The 14,519-nt window shown below is 44.1% G+C and overlaps 1 protein-coding gene across 2 annotated transcripts in view; it reads left to right on the forward strand.

Annotated features, from left to right (window-relative positions):
- LOC8026854 (putative aminopeptidase W07G4.4) overlaps nt 1–13,960 on the forward strand; it is a 39,313-nt gene extending 25,353 nt beyond the window's left edge. For both annotated transcript variants that reach the window (XM_042287392.1, XM_042287393.1), the window contains exons 5-16: nt 1,886–1,968; nt 2,125–2,236; nt 2,325–2,452; nt 2,557–2,732; nt 2,850–2,935; nt 2,996–3,100; nt 3,169–3,244; nt 3,302–3,420; nt 3,484–3,567; nt 3,643–3,750; nt 3,816–3,947; nt 10,931–13,960. In XM_042287392.1, coding sequence (XP_042143326.1) covers nt 1,886–1,968; nt 2,125–2,236; nt 2,325–2,452; nt 2,557–2,732; nt 2,850–2,935; nt 2,996–3,100; nt 3,169–3,244; nt 3,302–3,420; nt 3,484–3,567; nt 3,643–3,750; nt 3,816–3,947; nt 10,931–11,062 — 1,341 coding nt within the window. In that variant the 3' untranslated portion in view covers nt 11,063–13,960. The remainder of the gene's footprint in view (nt 1–1,885; nt 1,969–2,124; nt 2,237–2,324; nt 2,453–2,556; nt 2,733–2,849; nt 2,936–2,995; nt 3,101–3,168; nt 3,245–3,301; nt 3,421–3,483; nt 3,568–3,642; nt 3,751–3,815; nt 3,948–10,930) is intronic.
- Nucleotides 13,961–14,519: the final 559 nt, after the last annotated feature.

A 14,519-nucleotide genomic window follows, 5' to 3' on the forward strand; every position in this document is an offset into this window, starting at 1 on the left:
GTGCAAGCACAAGCTAGCCGCTTTCCCAGCGCACCAGCCTGAGCACGTACCTGTCACTTGTCCTCCTACCTGTTACTGCTACCTGTCACTTGTCAACTTCTTTCATTAAAAATGTGCTGTATACATAACCGATTACTCACTCCGAGCTTAAGAACAAATACACATGCATGCATCCCACATTCAATTGGGAAATACCTTTTTCAAAGTTTTAAACCCCAGGTACTAAAAATCTGGTTCATTTAAAACTGCCCCTGTCACATGCAGTGAGTGTCAAGTTCATTATCAAGTTTTGAAAACCATTGCTTTTCTTCTGCACCTTATATCACATTCCTTGCTAGACTCCTATAAGATAAAACTGATCCCTTATGTTAAGTTTCGAGAAACTCCACTTAATTTGCATATTTTTGGCACAAAGTGGCATATACAGTGAAACCCGTTTAGAACGAACCCACGTACAGCGAATTATTGTCGATATCGAAAAGTAGGTAAAAAAGAAAATTCCAAAAGCTCAAGTTGTGAACAAAACTGAGAGAAGCGAAGTGAAGCGATTCAGAAGGGGAGAAAGCTAAAATATACAATTTGCACGCACGCGCAGGAAAGAAAACAACTTGTGATCCCAAAACGGTTGCCCATGAAGAGAAGCGATTCAGAAGGGAAGATAAGCTAAAAAAAAAACTGCACGCAAAAAAAAAAAAAAAAAAAAAAAAAAAAATCTAGCGGGTTGTTACAAGGGTGAAGCAAAGGTATAAGAAAGAAAGAGAAGCTCTCGCCTTAAACAAACGCATCGGGGAAGTTCGTTGTAAATGGTTTTTGCTATATCGAATTACTTGCTATATCGAACTGATCGTAGCATTTCCTGCTGTTCGTTATAAACGGGTTTCACTGTAGTGGATGGTGTTGCGAACCACAGGTTGCGTGAGAGCTCCGTAAAGTTGGCATCACCTGCAAACATTCTAGGAATGTTTGCAAGCGAACGTTCCGAGAATGTTGTGCATACGAATGTTCGAAAGGGAGTGTTCCCAAAACATTGTGCATTCGAATGTTTGCCTATGAACGTTCCTAGAATGTTGAGCAGCTTAGCTTGTAGGAAATGTTCGCATACGAACGTTCCTAGGATATCCGAATGGTGTTTTAATGTTCCTTCAGCATTCTGAACATCCAGGGAATGTTTGCACAACATTGGGTGCTACTTGGGAATCGGTTCACTCAGTCATTTTGATCTCTAACAAAACCACTAAAAGTAAACCAGCAAACAGACAGCCCAGCAGACCACAACACAACGATAGCTTTACGCGATCAATGCTGTCTTGCGTACAAGCAGGAAGGCAAACGTTTGTGCTCAGCATTGGCACATCGCCAGGCTGCCATTGGGTGCCTTGGGACGGTTGCTTTTATAGACGCCATTGCTGTTGCTGGGTGCGGATCCACGGTGTCTCGCTTCTTGCGTCGATCGTCTACGAGTTGAAAGGCAAATAGTTATGCTCGGCATCGGTACATCGCCGGACTGCTGATGATAAGTGAATGCTCTTGGACTCTAAACAGTCAGTGAAACTTTATGAGTGAGTACTGAACCACCGTGAAGTTGTCGTCATGACTACCATACCTTGCTACATCTAGTCGATTCTTGCACTTAAATTGATGCCTTCTCTCAATTGCTTTTCAATGCGGATATACCTTTTTAAAAAAAATTTGATGTTGACCTTGGAAACATCGAATTATGGGAGCTTACATGGGAGTATTAAGTTCTGTACTTCTGACTCATAATTTGACTGAACAAGACAAGGAGTGTAAAGGACGTCTTTTTGTGCAAAATAAGTGCTTTATCTTTAATAATCAGTGTATCGATGCAAGCAGCTTTGGGAATGCCTCCTTTTTTATTTTGTAGGTGTACTCGCCAACCGGGCCTTTGAACAGAGACCAGGACGACGTTCGTGCCTTTGCTGATGCGGCATGCAAGGGCGTCAAGAGGTTAGTTACAAGGTTGTCATTGGGGTGACTTTTGGTTGGCAGTCTTGCGTGTTGCATGTAGGGCTCTTGTTCTTTGGAGACAATATGGTATCTGTCTGGGTGCCATTTGTTGCTTCTTTGGGAATGCCAGCATTAAGTCTGGGATGTCTGCCGCAGGGCCCTCTCTGCCGGAAGCAAGAAACCTCTGGTATTTCTGCCGACGCAACACGGCACTTTTACCAGCTTCCACTTGGTGACTGTGCTTGGAGCCCTGCACCCGCTTTACGTGGTAAGCACGTGGCGTTCGGGTAGAGTGGCCAAGATGTTGCCCACAAGCCCACTGCAAATTCTTAGTTGCTGAGGATTAAATGTTGCAGCCCCTCGAGATCAGGCAAGATGTACCGAGCCGCCTGCAGAAGGTGGATCGTCTCGGATTTGCACAGTTTCCGTCCCTGCCCAACCGAGATCGCATGTTTGCAGCTGCTCTAGCACTGGAGAAAGGCAGGCAAGGCCTTGTTTGAATTTCTCTTTCATTGCATTGGAACTCGGGTGTTCTGGATGTTATCCTAGTGCCGATGAGGTGATGGGCATATTCTTTTGAAAATGTAGGATCGTCTGCCGTGACATTGGAGGCTCGGACCCCGAAAGAATGAGCCCTCCGGAGGTAGCCAGTTATGTGCAGAAAGTATTTGAGGGGTCCCCAGTTCAAGTTGAAGTCATCTCGAACGAGAAGCTGCTAGAACAAGAATACCCTCTCCTGGCCGCCGTAAACCGAGCTGCTCGAGGTTTGTATGTTTACCATCAGGTGTCTTTGCTGCGGGGAGTTGGTTTTAATCCTCCCGCAAATATGATACAATTTAAGAGATGAGAATACTAGAAAGGTAAATGATTTCCTTTTTTAGGCATTGCTAGACATCAGGCAAGGATGGTCCTCTTGACTTACACTCCGGAGGGGCCTGTCACATCGACTGTGTTTCTTGTGGGAAAGGTAAAAGAATTAAACTTTGAGTTCATTGTATTACAAAAGTCATCTTGGGCCGCTTTTTAGGGCGTCACTTACGACACCGGAGGAGCCGATGTGAAGGCGGGTGGCGTTATGGCTGGCATGCATCGTGACAAGTGTGGTGCTGCTGCAGTTGCAGGCTTTTTCAAGGTAAGCCACTTCATAACGTGGAGTATATTTTTGTTTGCAGTTTTTATAACATTGTTTATGACACCCAGGTCCTGAGTGAGTTGCAGCCAAAGGGAGTGAAGGTTTACGGTGCCATGGCCATGGTTCGGAACAGCATTGGGCCCGGTAAGTCATGGTCAAGAATGCATTGAATTGTCATTGCTTAGTAGGCACATTCTGCAGATGGCTACGTGTCGGACGAAATTATAACATCACGTGCGGGAGTGCGGGTGCGTGTCGGGAACACCGATGCCGAGGGACGAATGGCCATGGCTGATGTGCTTGCCCAGTTCAAGGAAAAAGTAAGCCTGCTTTACTTCTCTCCTGTGAGCTGAATCACACTGTTGTCAACTGATAACGGACAGGCTCTGCATGAGACCAACCCACGCCTGTTCACCATCGCCACTCTGACTGGCCACGCCTGTTTGGCTGTAGGCGACGGATACTCGGTGAGTTGCACAGTTTAGGGATTTTGAATTTTGTGACTTCCTCGAAAGCTCAGTTGTTTGTGCCTGTTTGTGCAGATCATATTGGACAACGGACCGGCTCGGGAACAGGCAGTGAGTGCAAAAGTAAAGGCTGCAGGCGATGCAACTGGCGACATGTTTGAAGTGTCGACCATCCGCCGTGAGGTGAGTGCTGACGTCCGCTAGCCTTCCCGTGGATGTCTGGATGTTGGCATTCTGACACGCTGCAGGACTACACCTTTGTGGCCGGGCCTTCGGAGTACGAGGATATTCTTCAGTCGAACAACCTGCCTTCATCCCGTACCCCTCGAGGTCACCAGTCTCCAGCTGCTTTCCTGATCAGGGCATCTGGTTTGGATAAGGTAAAGAAGGCCTCTTCAAGCCGCTGGCAAAAACACCAGGTCTTCTGTAAACTACAATTGATCACAGACAGAGCAGTCAGCACAAAACACGTTTTCGCGGATGTGCTGCACAAATCACTCGGTCGCACCAGCATGTCCATTCTTCGATTGGTAACATTCTCTTGTACGTGCCACTTCACGTTCGCGCACAGCATGATCTTGACGTCAATTGCGCTCCATCCTAGCACCCAGTGTGAGACCGTCGGTGCCTGCACATCGACGACATTTTCTTTCACGGGCGCTCTTACGCTGTCGAGCAGCCGCTGCTTGTTCCAGCATATGCTTTGGCCGCCCCCATTCTTGCGCGCAAAGGCTTAGAGCGCCGAGGGAACTGGTAACCGGAGGCAAGAAAGAGCAGGGGGCGAGGAGGGCAATCACATGACCCCCAGCGCAATCGCGATTGGCCGAATGCGCTGCGCCTGGACCGCAACTAGGTGTTATTATATGCGAAAGGGCGAGGGTATCACTGCTGTACTCGTCCTCCCCCGGTGCCAAAGCCACCTGCGTTGAACGCGCGCTTTCCATTTTTCATTTATGCCTAACTATGCGGGTGCATTACAGTGGTTTTTCTCTTCGTATTTGTAAAACTAAATTAATATATGTGCTTCAAAAATTCTAGAAATACTTATTAAAAACACAAAAATTCTCTTTGATATAAAAAATATGTTACGGGTCACCTTGTGACTGGAGCGATGCAGATTGGAGGAGGATCCAGAAAGAATTAGAGGAGCATCATGACACATGTTTGGTCCATGTTGAGAACCTCTAAACTAGCTGTGGTAGAGCTCTTTCAAGATTGCAGGATGTCCACTCGTGTATGCAACCTTGAAGAGATATCCCCAGCCGTGGGGTTAAAGGTGTGGACCAAGCACATTTCATGATGCTCCTGGTTGCGCGCGTCAGTCTGCGTCAGTCTCGGTTAAACTGTGACTGTTATATCGAAGCGGGGCACTCGCACCCAATGTTCTTAGATCTGTCAGTTGACAGGCTCCATGGAAGAGCAGTGTGGTGTCCGTGTGCAGATACAGGCAAGAAGCGGTGACTGCTGTGATGTGCTTTATTGGTGGGCAGCAAGGTTGCTTCCCTGGCTGCGCGCATCGCAGCTTTCGCTTTTTGTAGCCTGTCTGACGACGTCGTAGCTTGTGACGTCAGTGGCAACAGTGGTGGCCTTGACACAAACACCTTTGCCCGCAAGTGTTTGAAAAACTGCTTCCAGGTTTCTGACGTGTTCTTCAGCGGTAGCTGCCGTGATCAGAATATTTTCTAGGTAGGATACGACTCCTGGTAGTCCTTTCAGAATAATATTCATAATACGCTGAAACAACGCAGGTGCATGAAGCTACTCCGAAGGGAAGCCTGTTCACAGCAAAAAGTCCTTTGTGTGTATGCGATGTAAGCAGCCTTTTAGAGTCCTCTAACATCTCTACCTGCTGGTAGGCCCTGTTGAGATCCAGCTTGGAAAAATATTTGCCTCTGGCAAGTGCAGCTAGAATTTTGTTAAGCTTGGGCAGGGGGTACTGCTGCTCCGTGTCAAGGATTTGGTTTATTGTTGTCTTGTAGTCTCGACACACTCTTATGAAGCTGTCCTTTTTGACAACAGGGACAATTGGAGTGGCAAATTCACGGGTGGATACTTGCGTAATGACACCCATTTGCTCCAGGCTTTGCAGTTTCTCCTCTATTGCCACACGTAGTGCATGGGGCACATTCCTTGCTTTAAGCTTGCTCACCTCCAATCTTGCCAAGGGTGCCATCGAAGATGATGCTGTACTTGGCTTGAAGTCCTCTTAAGCATGCCTCGAGTTCTTCGTGGCTGGTGTTAGGTTGAGAACCATCAGACAGCTTGTGCACAGTACAGGTGCAGTCACAGTCCAAGTGAAGACTGACGAGCCACTTGCAATCTGGAAGTGCTAGTCTGCTGTGGTCGACAACGTAGAGGGGCAAGACGGTGCAGGGCTGCACTGCTTCGCCGGTGTAGGTCTTTGGACGCAGCTTCGTTGGTTCAAGCTTCAGAGCAGGTCGAAGTTTTTTTAACTGTTGTCTTGGAATCATGGACACAGAGGCACCTGTCTCTAACTCTATGCTCAAAGGCGTACCTTGAACTTAGACTTTGACAGTAATTGGATGCCAAGCTTTTGGTGACAACGTTTGGACTGTTTCCTGTGTCACTGCTGTTTTGTAGAGTCTGTAGCCACTTTTTCCCGTGGACTGGTTTGTTCTTGCTGCCCCTGCATGCATGTTGAACATGACCCTTTTTGCCACAGTTTGCGCATTTATCTGCAATGTGCGGACACGCCCTTGCGAGGTGCTTATCAAAGCCGCAGCAATAACACTCGAAGGACTGCTTACTTTTCGTGGGCTCATCTGTGTCAAACTTGTGCAAGTCATCACTCACTTCTTTTGCGTGCGCTTCCTTGACATTTTTCTTAGCTCCTTCCAAAACGAGTGCGCATTCAACGGCTGTCTGAAAGGTTAATGTTGTGTCTTCAGCAAAAAAGTACCGCTGTATGTCGGCACACAAACCTGTCTCTTAATGAATTGTCCAGAAAGGTGCCCAATTCACAGGTCACAGTGAGTTTTCGGAGCTCTGCTACATACTGTGCGAGGCTTTCATGTTCCAGCTGACATAGTCTGTGAAATTTAGCACGCTCCCCTATCACTGACACTCTTAGCGTCAGGTGGTTGTGCAGCTATTCCGTCAGCTGCTCAAGCGTTCGTTCTGATGGTTTAACTGGTGCCGTCAAAGATTTCAATAGGACATATGTCTTGGGCCCCATTATGCTCGGGAATGCATGCACCTTGAGCTCGCTTGATTTTGTTCACCAGAAAGAAAAAAGTTAACCTTTCTTCGTACAAGACCCAGGGCTCAGAGTTTCATTGAAAACTTCTATACTTGTTTTCACCTCAAGAACTGTTGTAAAACAAGTCCGGCTCCTTGCGGAGCATTGCTAATTTCCCCCTTTATGTGGAGAATTAATATATATGTAGGTGAATTTTAGATCAAAAATGTGTATTCTTATCAGGAGTGCACGTCTCAAGCGCTAAAAGCATTGATTCTTCCTCTGGCAACCAAGTCTTATTAGAACTACTTCAAGAGGCATATGAAATACTTCCTTTTTTCTTGAGGTGAAAACGCATATAGTTGACCGATGTGATTGGAGGCTGCCATCGTCGAAGGCGTGCTTCTCGTGTGCCGACCATCCAGTTTCGTACGGCGGTGCTGCGCGTCGTACATCGTCGGACCATCACAGCTGCTTTTCTGGGTCTTGCTTCTGCTTCATCATCCTCGTCGCCAGATCTGGTGTCCGTGTGCAGATATAGGCAAGAGGCGGTGAAGACTGCGAAGTACTTTGTTGGTAGGCAGCCAGGTTGCTTCTCTGGTTGCACGTATTGCGGGTTTCGCTTTTTGTAGCCTGTCTGATGACATCATAGCTTGTGAAATCAGTGGCGACAGCGGCGGCCTCTAGCAAGCTGCAATCCAAATCGGTTCTTCCCTCTTGCGTGCACGCGAGCAGGTATGGGCTTCTTTCTTAGTGCCACCAGCATCAACGCCTCCACCACAAGCAACGTAAAGTGACCGCTTTCGAATGACACTCTGTTTGCACCGGGTTTTGCACAAACTTGGTTTACCATGAAAGCCACAATAGATTCCTTTTCCACCACAGGTAATATACACCTAACGTTCCACCAGTTCCGCCACTTCTGTTCATTGGGTGGGCTGATGGTGTAGCGAGCGCTACGGAGCACGCATGCCACGAATAGCCGCCGCCAGGCGTTTCAGGAAGCTTGTCAACTGACTGATCTCTACTCCGTTCACCCTGCTGAGACTACGGTGGGAGCTACGTGCCCGCATCACCTATCAGCCGCCTCTCTCTCATCACCTTACCCAGCTCTCCGCGCGTGGGTATTTCAGAAGCGTGATGATTTTACAAGTGCGATGACATAGCGAAAGAGAGGCGTATGACTGGTCCAACAAGGACGTAGCTTCCGCTGCAGTCTCAGCTTGGGGTGAGCGGAGTATAGGAACGTTGCTCGCACCATACATTTTTAGAATTCTAGAGTTCCTGAGGCACAGAAGTTAGACTTGTTGTAAAAAGACGAAGTGAAAAACCACTTTAGTGCACCTTTATGTTCAAACGTTATTGGGACTCACAAAATATAGCTGTGGCTGGAATTTTAGCGTTTTTTGAGACTTGACCAGATCATCGCTTGGTTAAGGGGAGATGCAAATTGAAAAACAGCAAAATTTTGCAAAAAATGTGATTTTTGGTTTTAGTGTGTGTTTTATTATGCTTGAAGGGGGAGGGACACTGACAGAGTATTTATGCTCGCCGAGATATTTATTTAAACATGACTTATAAGAGTGCAACTACTCAATTTGCGGCTCGAAATTCGTTTTCTTTCTGCCCGAAAACAGCCGGTCGAGAATTGGCCGGTTTCAGTCGTGCTCACTCTCTTTTCTATGGTCACAAGGCATTCAAACTAAAGCATACCAAATATATTCAAAGTCGTGGGTCATCTAAGGCATTCATTCAATATTAAAGATAGAAAAGAATATGAACCCCATTTTTCTGGCCTCCAAAAATCTGCAAACATGTTGATCGAAAAAAAGAAAAACAAATGTTGCACAGATTACAGAAAGTACATGTACACGTCATTCTCAATATGGGGCTGTACCGCGGGCTGGACGACGCGGTGGCGGTGCACAACGGACCAACATTGCGATGGGCGTGGGGCCGCTACTCCGGAACTGTCATTAGTGGTACCAACCAATTGATCGTCAAGCACAGAACATTGAGTGGAAGTGAAACGACAAACGGTACTTGCAACTTCGTTGTCTGCTTCACACGCCGGAGAAGCGAAGAAAAATAAACGCAGTCGGGTGTAGCCACATGACTTCCGGCCATGAGCTTCCGTGGTCATGTTTCGGTTTCGTGCAGTGGAGATTTGTGGCTTTATTAAAATTATACGTAACTCTGCAGCAAAATATTTATTGGGTGGTCTCCGGACACCATATTAAGTCGCCTGTCAAAAAAAGAAAACATTTTTGGGGGTGTTAGTGTCCCCAAATCTTCATATTTTATGTATATAAAAAGAAACTGAATATTGTCGTGAAATTAGGTCGAATTTGTATTTAAAGATCTCCGGGCAATCGAGAAAGGCATAAATATGAGCGGTGTTTGTGTGCAGTTCTTCAAATTGTGATGTCGCCTGCCATCACATTTATTTTGAGAAGTAGGCCTAGCCATCTCTTCTTCGGTGCAATCTTTTGTAGCTTAAATTTATCACGAAAAATAATAACAAAAAATTCTTTTTCCTGCCGCTTAGGAGTACCACTTACACATATATATTAATATTTGAATCTGTTTCTTTTTTTTGCAATTCTGAGGCATTTTCTCATTTTGTGCACGAGAATGTTTTTTTTAAATATTGTTCTATGACAACCAAATTTGGCATCGATAAGCTTGAGGATATGTAGAATGAAACTATAATGGTTTAAAGAATATATATTGTATATTTATGAAAAAAAAAAAAAAAACATGTTAGCTTTTTGAAAATAACTTTTTTGCAATTTTTATTTATCTTGAAATAGAAGTGTTCTCATACACATCATTTTTGTTTTTCATTGCACTGAGTGGTTTAAAAGGAGCGAATCAACCTATTTTACTATGCTCTTTTTTGTGTTGCCATATCCCACACGCATGCAAGAACATGTATTTTTTTGCACATGCATTGCATCCAGAACATAAAAAGCCAGCCATATCAAACCAAACACCAGATTTAGGGAAAAGAGATCAAGCACTTTAAAGTGTGAAAAATTTCATTCAATTGTTGCAAATAAAAAAAAAATAAAAAAAAATTTCCCCGGCACATGTGGCACTGAAATTGATTCTGAGATGGTCCTTTTGTTGTGACATCTCAATCTAGACTCTCTAAGTATCCCAACAAATGTGAAATCACAATCGTGCGTAGCTTATTTTCTTGTTAAAAGCATGTTCGAAGATTGCAACACACCCTTTTTGGGGAGAATTTTCTTTCCGAGTGAAGTGGTCGACGAAGGGCGCTTGTCGGCGAGTTGCAAGCGATGGCTCCGTCCGCAGAGAAAAAGATGAGTCTTATCCGAATGTGTACCTATCAGAACGAGTTATAATAAAATCATTCGGAATCTGCGCACATTGTAGGGCTTTCATTGGTCTACACAGTGTAGTCCGCGAGAAAAAAGTCCACATGTTTTTCTCTTGCCCTGAGATGAATAGGCGGTTTTGTAATATAGGACCTGGTATATGCAGGAACTAACACCTTTTAAACAGTATAAAATCAAAAACGACTTTTTTCAAAAATGACTTCAGTGCCCCTTTAAACACACCTGGTGTAGCCTACCAGCATATTCCTGCTTAGGGAGGTGAGCAGCTCGATGTATTTCAACTTGTCGTTGTATCTGGGCAGTCCTTAAACAAAATCAGGGAAAGAGTTATTGTTTGCGAAGAACAGTAGAAAATGTGCAGAAGCATTTTTTAAAAATATTGTAAGACAGTACCTGGCACAAAGAATCTACAGCAACTATTACAGGCTACTCAACTGTCTTGGTATTCTAGCTGAGTCTACCTGGAGGGCTGATTGCTATCTTACAATTTCTGTACAAGTTCTTGCGTAAACTAATTGCCGCCATCAATTTAACCATTTCTCTTCAAATTTGAGGGATGGGACGCTTTCCATCAATTATGTATTTGTAGCCCCAGCCCTGTGTTGCTCATGTTTTGTGCTTACTATGCTAATTTGAAAACACTCAAAAGTTAATTTTGGAACAATCTTTAAGCTGTTTAAACATGTTTTAGTGGACATCCAGTGCCATTCTGTGCACCATTTAAGGGCCACGCCTGCTCTTAATTGGCATGTGACGAGATTGTGTAGTATGGCTTAGGTATTTTCCTTTGTCTTTGCAGCACGGCCTGGACTCGGCAAAGCCGCTGTGCTACTCTCACATCGACATTGCAGCCTCCTCCGGGCCTTTTCCTGGAATACCCTCGGGGGCACCCATTCCATCCTTGGTGCATGCTTTTGTGTGTGGGCACTGAGGATTTTGAGACTAGGCATTGTAGCTGACTCTTTCAATCGAAAAGGCCCACCCAGCTCCCTTTTTTGGTTTTTCTCTAGCTTTGCTCTACTAGTGTGCTATGTATTACCCACTGGGAGAAAACTGCCAACAGTTGAGGCCTTTATTGCCACTCTCTTTTATTACGGTATGCATGACGTTGCTCGAAAAAAGTTGGATACCCCAAATTTCACATTTTGCGGTTAGTGGTTTGTTAGAGGAAGATTCCACGACATCTGTGTGGTTTTAGCCTTTGGGACACATTTGCACATTTGAAGTTAACTACCATAAAATACCGAGCATCCACCCATTCCATAAGAAGTGCCCACCCCTCAATTTTGTAACATTTGGAAAATACATAAAAGACCTATCTTTACGTATTGTTGACCTAAGTGCCCTTCCCCCAGTTTTACACGATTATCTCCAAATTTAGAGTGGACGCTTGCTTGGGATTTTACAGTAGGTTTCGTGGGAGAGTGACGTGGGTGCACTACCCTGCGAGGATATTTAACTCGACAAAAGTCGTTCAAAGGCTTAGTTTAACTCCAAGCGTATTTTGTGCCCTTCTGTTTGAGTGGGCTTCACAGGTTGCAAGAATGAGGGATTTCTCAATCTTTGAATATGATGCTAGCATAGTCTGAAACAATACTTTTTAATTTTACTCACCCTAAAATACCGGGTAAGCCCCCCATTTAGAATTTGAAGATAATTGCGAAAAAATGGGGGATGGGTCATCAATTTTACATATAAATGTACTGTGCATAATTTCTCAGATCTTACAAGTTTAGGAATGGGTGCTTAGTGTGGAATGGGCGGATGCGCGGTATTCTACAGTAGCTTTTTTGTGTGTTTTGCTATTGGTGGTTTGCATCACCTTTGATATTTTTTCCCGTCACTTTTGATGGGTTATTTTTAAGTGTGTTTTTTACATAAGACGTTGCCTCGAATGAAGGCTAATGGTCTAACATGATTCCATGCAATGTCAAAGACGTACTGCAAACCTGTTAGCATTGTGCCTTTTGTGTGTAAAAAATTTATACCTAGAAAAATATTACAAGTTTTATGTGTGTGGGAAAAGTTATTATTCGATGGAGGAATTGGGGTGATGGTTTGGGTCTCGTCGCCTTAGTTGTTTTGTGACAAAGTCCCAATATGTTTTTTTATTTTGCTTTTGGGAAGAACAATGTCTTCTCCCATGCAGCAAAGTAAGCCAACTCTTGTTTTTTGATATTTCGACCCCTATTCCTGTTGTGTTACTTCAAGGCTTTGTAAGTTCATTTGGTTTGTTTCTAGCGGAATGGCTTGCATGGAACCAAATTTGTTCCCATTACTTCAAAAAAGTAATGGTATACAGTTATGAATTACTCAATCTTAAATGTAGTGGATCACAATTTCTGAATACTTTTGCACAAAAGTAATTGATTTGTGTAATTGCTACATTACTCATTGCTTTGATTCTTATGAGATAATAACTGTATTGAAATATACATAAAAATACAAATTTGGATATCGGTTGATTTCAATCATTTTGTGCCTTTTTAATTATTCTGATAGTACAAACTTTCTTCCAGTCATGGTCAAACAAGTGTTTTTTTACATAAAAAAATGGGTGCTAGGTAAACATGCAGTAAATTGTGCAGTGCAGGGGCACACAGAAACGGGGGGTTTCTCAGGAATTAAGATTGGGGGTGTCTCCGGGGGCAAAGGGGGGGGGGGGGGGGGGGGGGGCAGGCAGGCTAGGGTAGGCAAGCTCAGGGAGGCAATTTTTGTTCTCTATTTAGTTCTTTCTTTTTCCACTGTATTTTTCTATGTGTGGACAAAGATACATGCGTGGTGGCCCGACAGGTTCTGGAACTCTACATTCAACGCGACAGTTTAAGCATTTAATGAAGAATACATAATTTTCTTAAGAAACCACAAAGTAAAGCAAAAATCACCGTCAGAAAATATCAGTCATGGTATTAATACTGGGATACCGCAATGGTTGTCAATAATGAATGTATATTCAATGGGCAAACCTCACCTCTGTTCTCCTTCACGCCAATAAGGGGAGGAACCAGAGTTAAGCAGCGTGGAGGTGAGGCGACGAAACGGCTCGTGTTCTGATGCCACTGTGAGGTTAGCTCCATATAGAAACCACTCTTGAGTCAGCGCGCTAAAAAAAACAATGATTTTGCTCAAAATATTTTTTTTTTCCTTGGCGGAAAATTTTTTTAGAGGGTGCCCTCAGAAACCCCCCCCCCCCCCCCCCCCCCCCCCCCTTTCAGTGGGTGGGTAGGGAAATCACTGCACACAAACATAGCACAGCCTAACAGAATTGAACTATGGTTCCTTTACTGCGTTACAAGCCATCAAAGTTCTCTTGGACGTAAAGGAACTGTCTAAGGTGCCCAGAGGATGCTGAAAAGAAATCCTGCCGTACAAAAAATGGATTGGAGACTGTGTGGCTGCCCTGACTTCCCCATGTTGCTCTGTGAGACCATCTTGTCTTCATGGGCATGGAGCTCCTTTTTCGTGATTCTTGAGGTGCATTGGGCTGTCTTCCCTGCATTGCTGAATTGGCTGCTTGTCATCAAACCTTATTGTTGTATTTTGTTTTTATCTTTTGCCAAAAAAGCAATGAAAGCAATCCATTATGTTGATTACACAATTTTTATATTTACCAAATACATTCTGTGGAGAAAATGTAATGCATCAATTACAAAATTACTTTAGATAGTAATGGAGTGCCAGTAATGCATTGCATGTAATCCACTAACGTGATGGATCATTTTTATCTTATTGTAATGTAATGTTTTTTCCAGCTCCAGGCCTGTTTTATTGATTGGGATTATTGATACTCGGTAATGTTTTCTGGAATAATAAAGGAAGTGGTGTGAAATTCTTTTCTCTGTGTCACACTCTTTGTTACAGACCAAGTATTTCTTCCCTGGTATTCTGCATAACTGGTTTCCCAAGGGTAGAAGAGTAGACACTATGTGGAAAAAGTGATAATTTCTGTGATGTAACAATTCGTCGCTAAATTCCGATCCTTTCCAAACACCTGTATCCAAGATGAAACAGTGTTTGCCAAAACCAGAGTTGTCCTTGTACGAATTTAATACTGCTATGCCTTGAACAAGTATGCAGGGGGTAGAGTGTACCACACTCAAAATATCTTGTCCTATTTCTAAGCCCCTTTCTTCAATTAAATCGTTAGCGGGCCACTGGTAGGGACTCAAATTGAACCGATAAACGGAATTCTTTCCGTAACCGCAATGGAATCGATTTGGCGATGAGCCGAAACTGAAAAATCAACTGTATTAGAGCGTTTCAGGGTTCAGCACTAATGATGTATTGATTAATAAAATAGTGACCCAAAGGGGCGTGGTTTTCAAACGCCTTTTGTAGAGAGGCATGTAATGGACGATTGTAGAAGTTCCTGGGTGAACGATGCCAAT

This window comes from Ixodes scapularis, unplaced genomic scaffold (genome assembly GCF_016920785.2).
Source record: "Ixodes scapularis isolate PalLabHiFi unplaced genomic scaffold, ASM1692078v2 PGA_scaffold9__187_contigs__length_104089568, whole genome shotgun sequence".
In the NCBI taxonomy this organism is placed as follows: Eukaryota; Metazoa; Arthropoda; class Arachnida; order Ixodida; family Ixodidae; genus Ixodes; species Ixodes scapularis.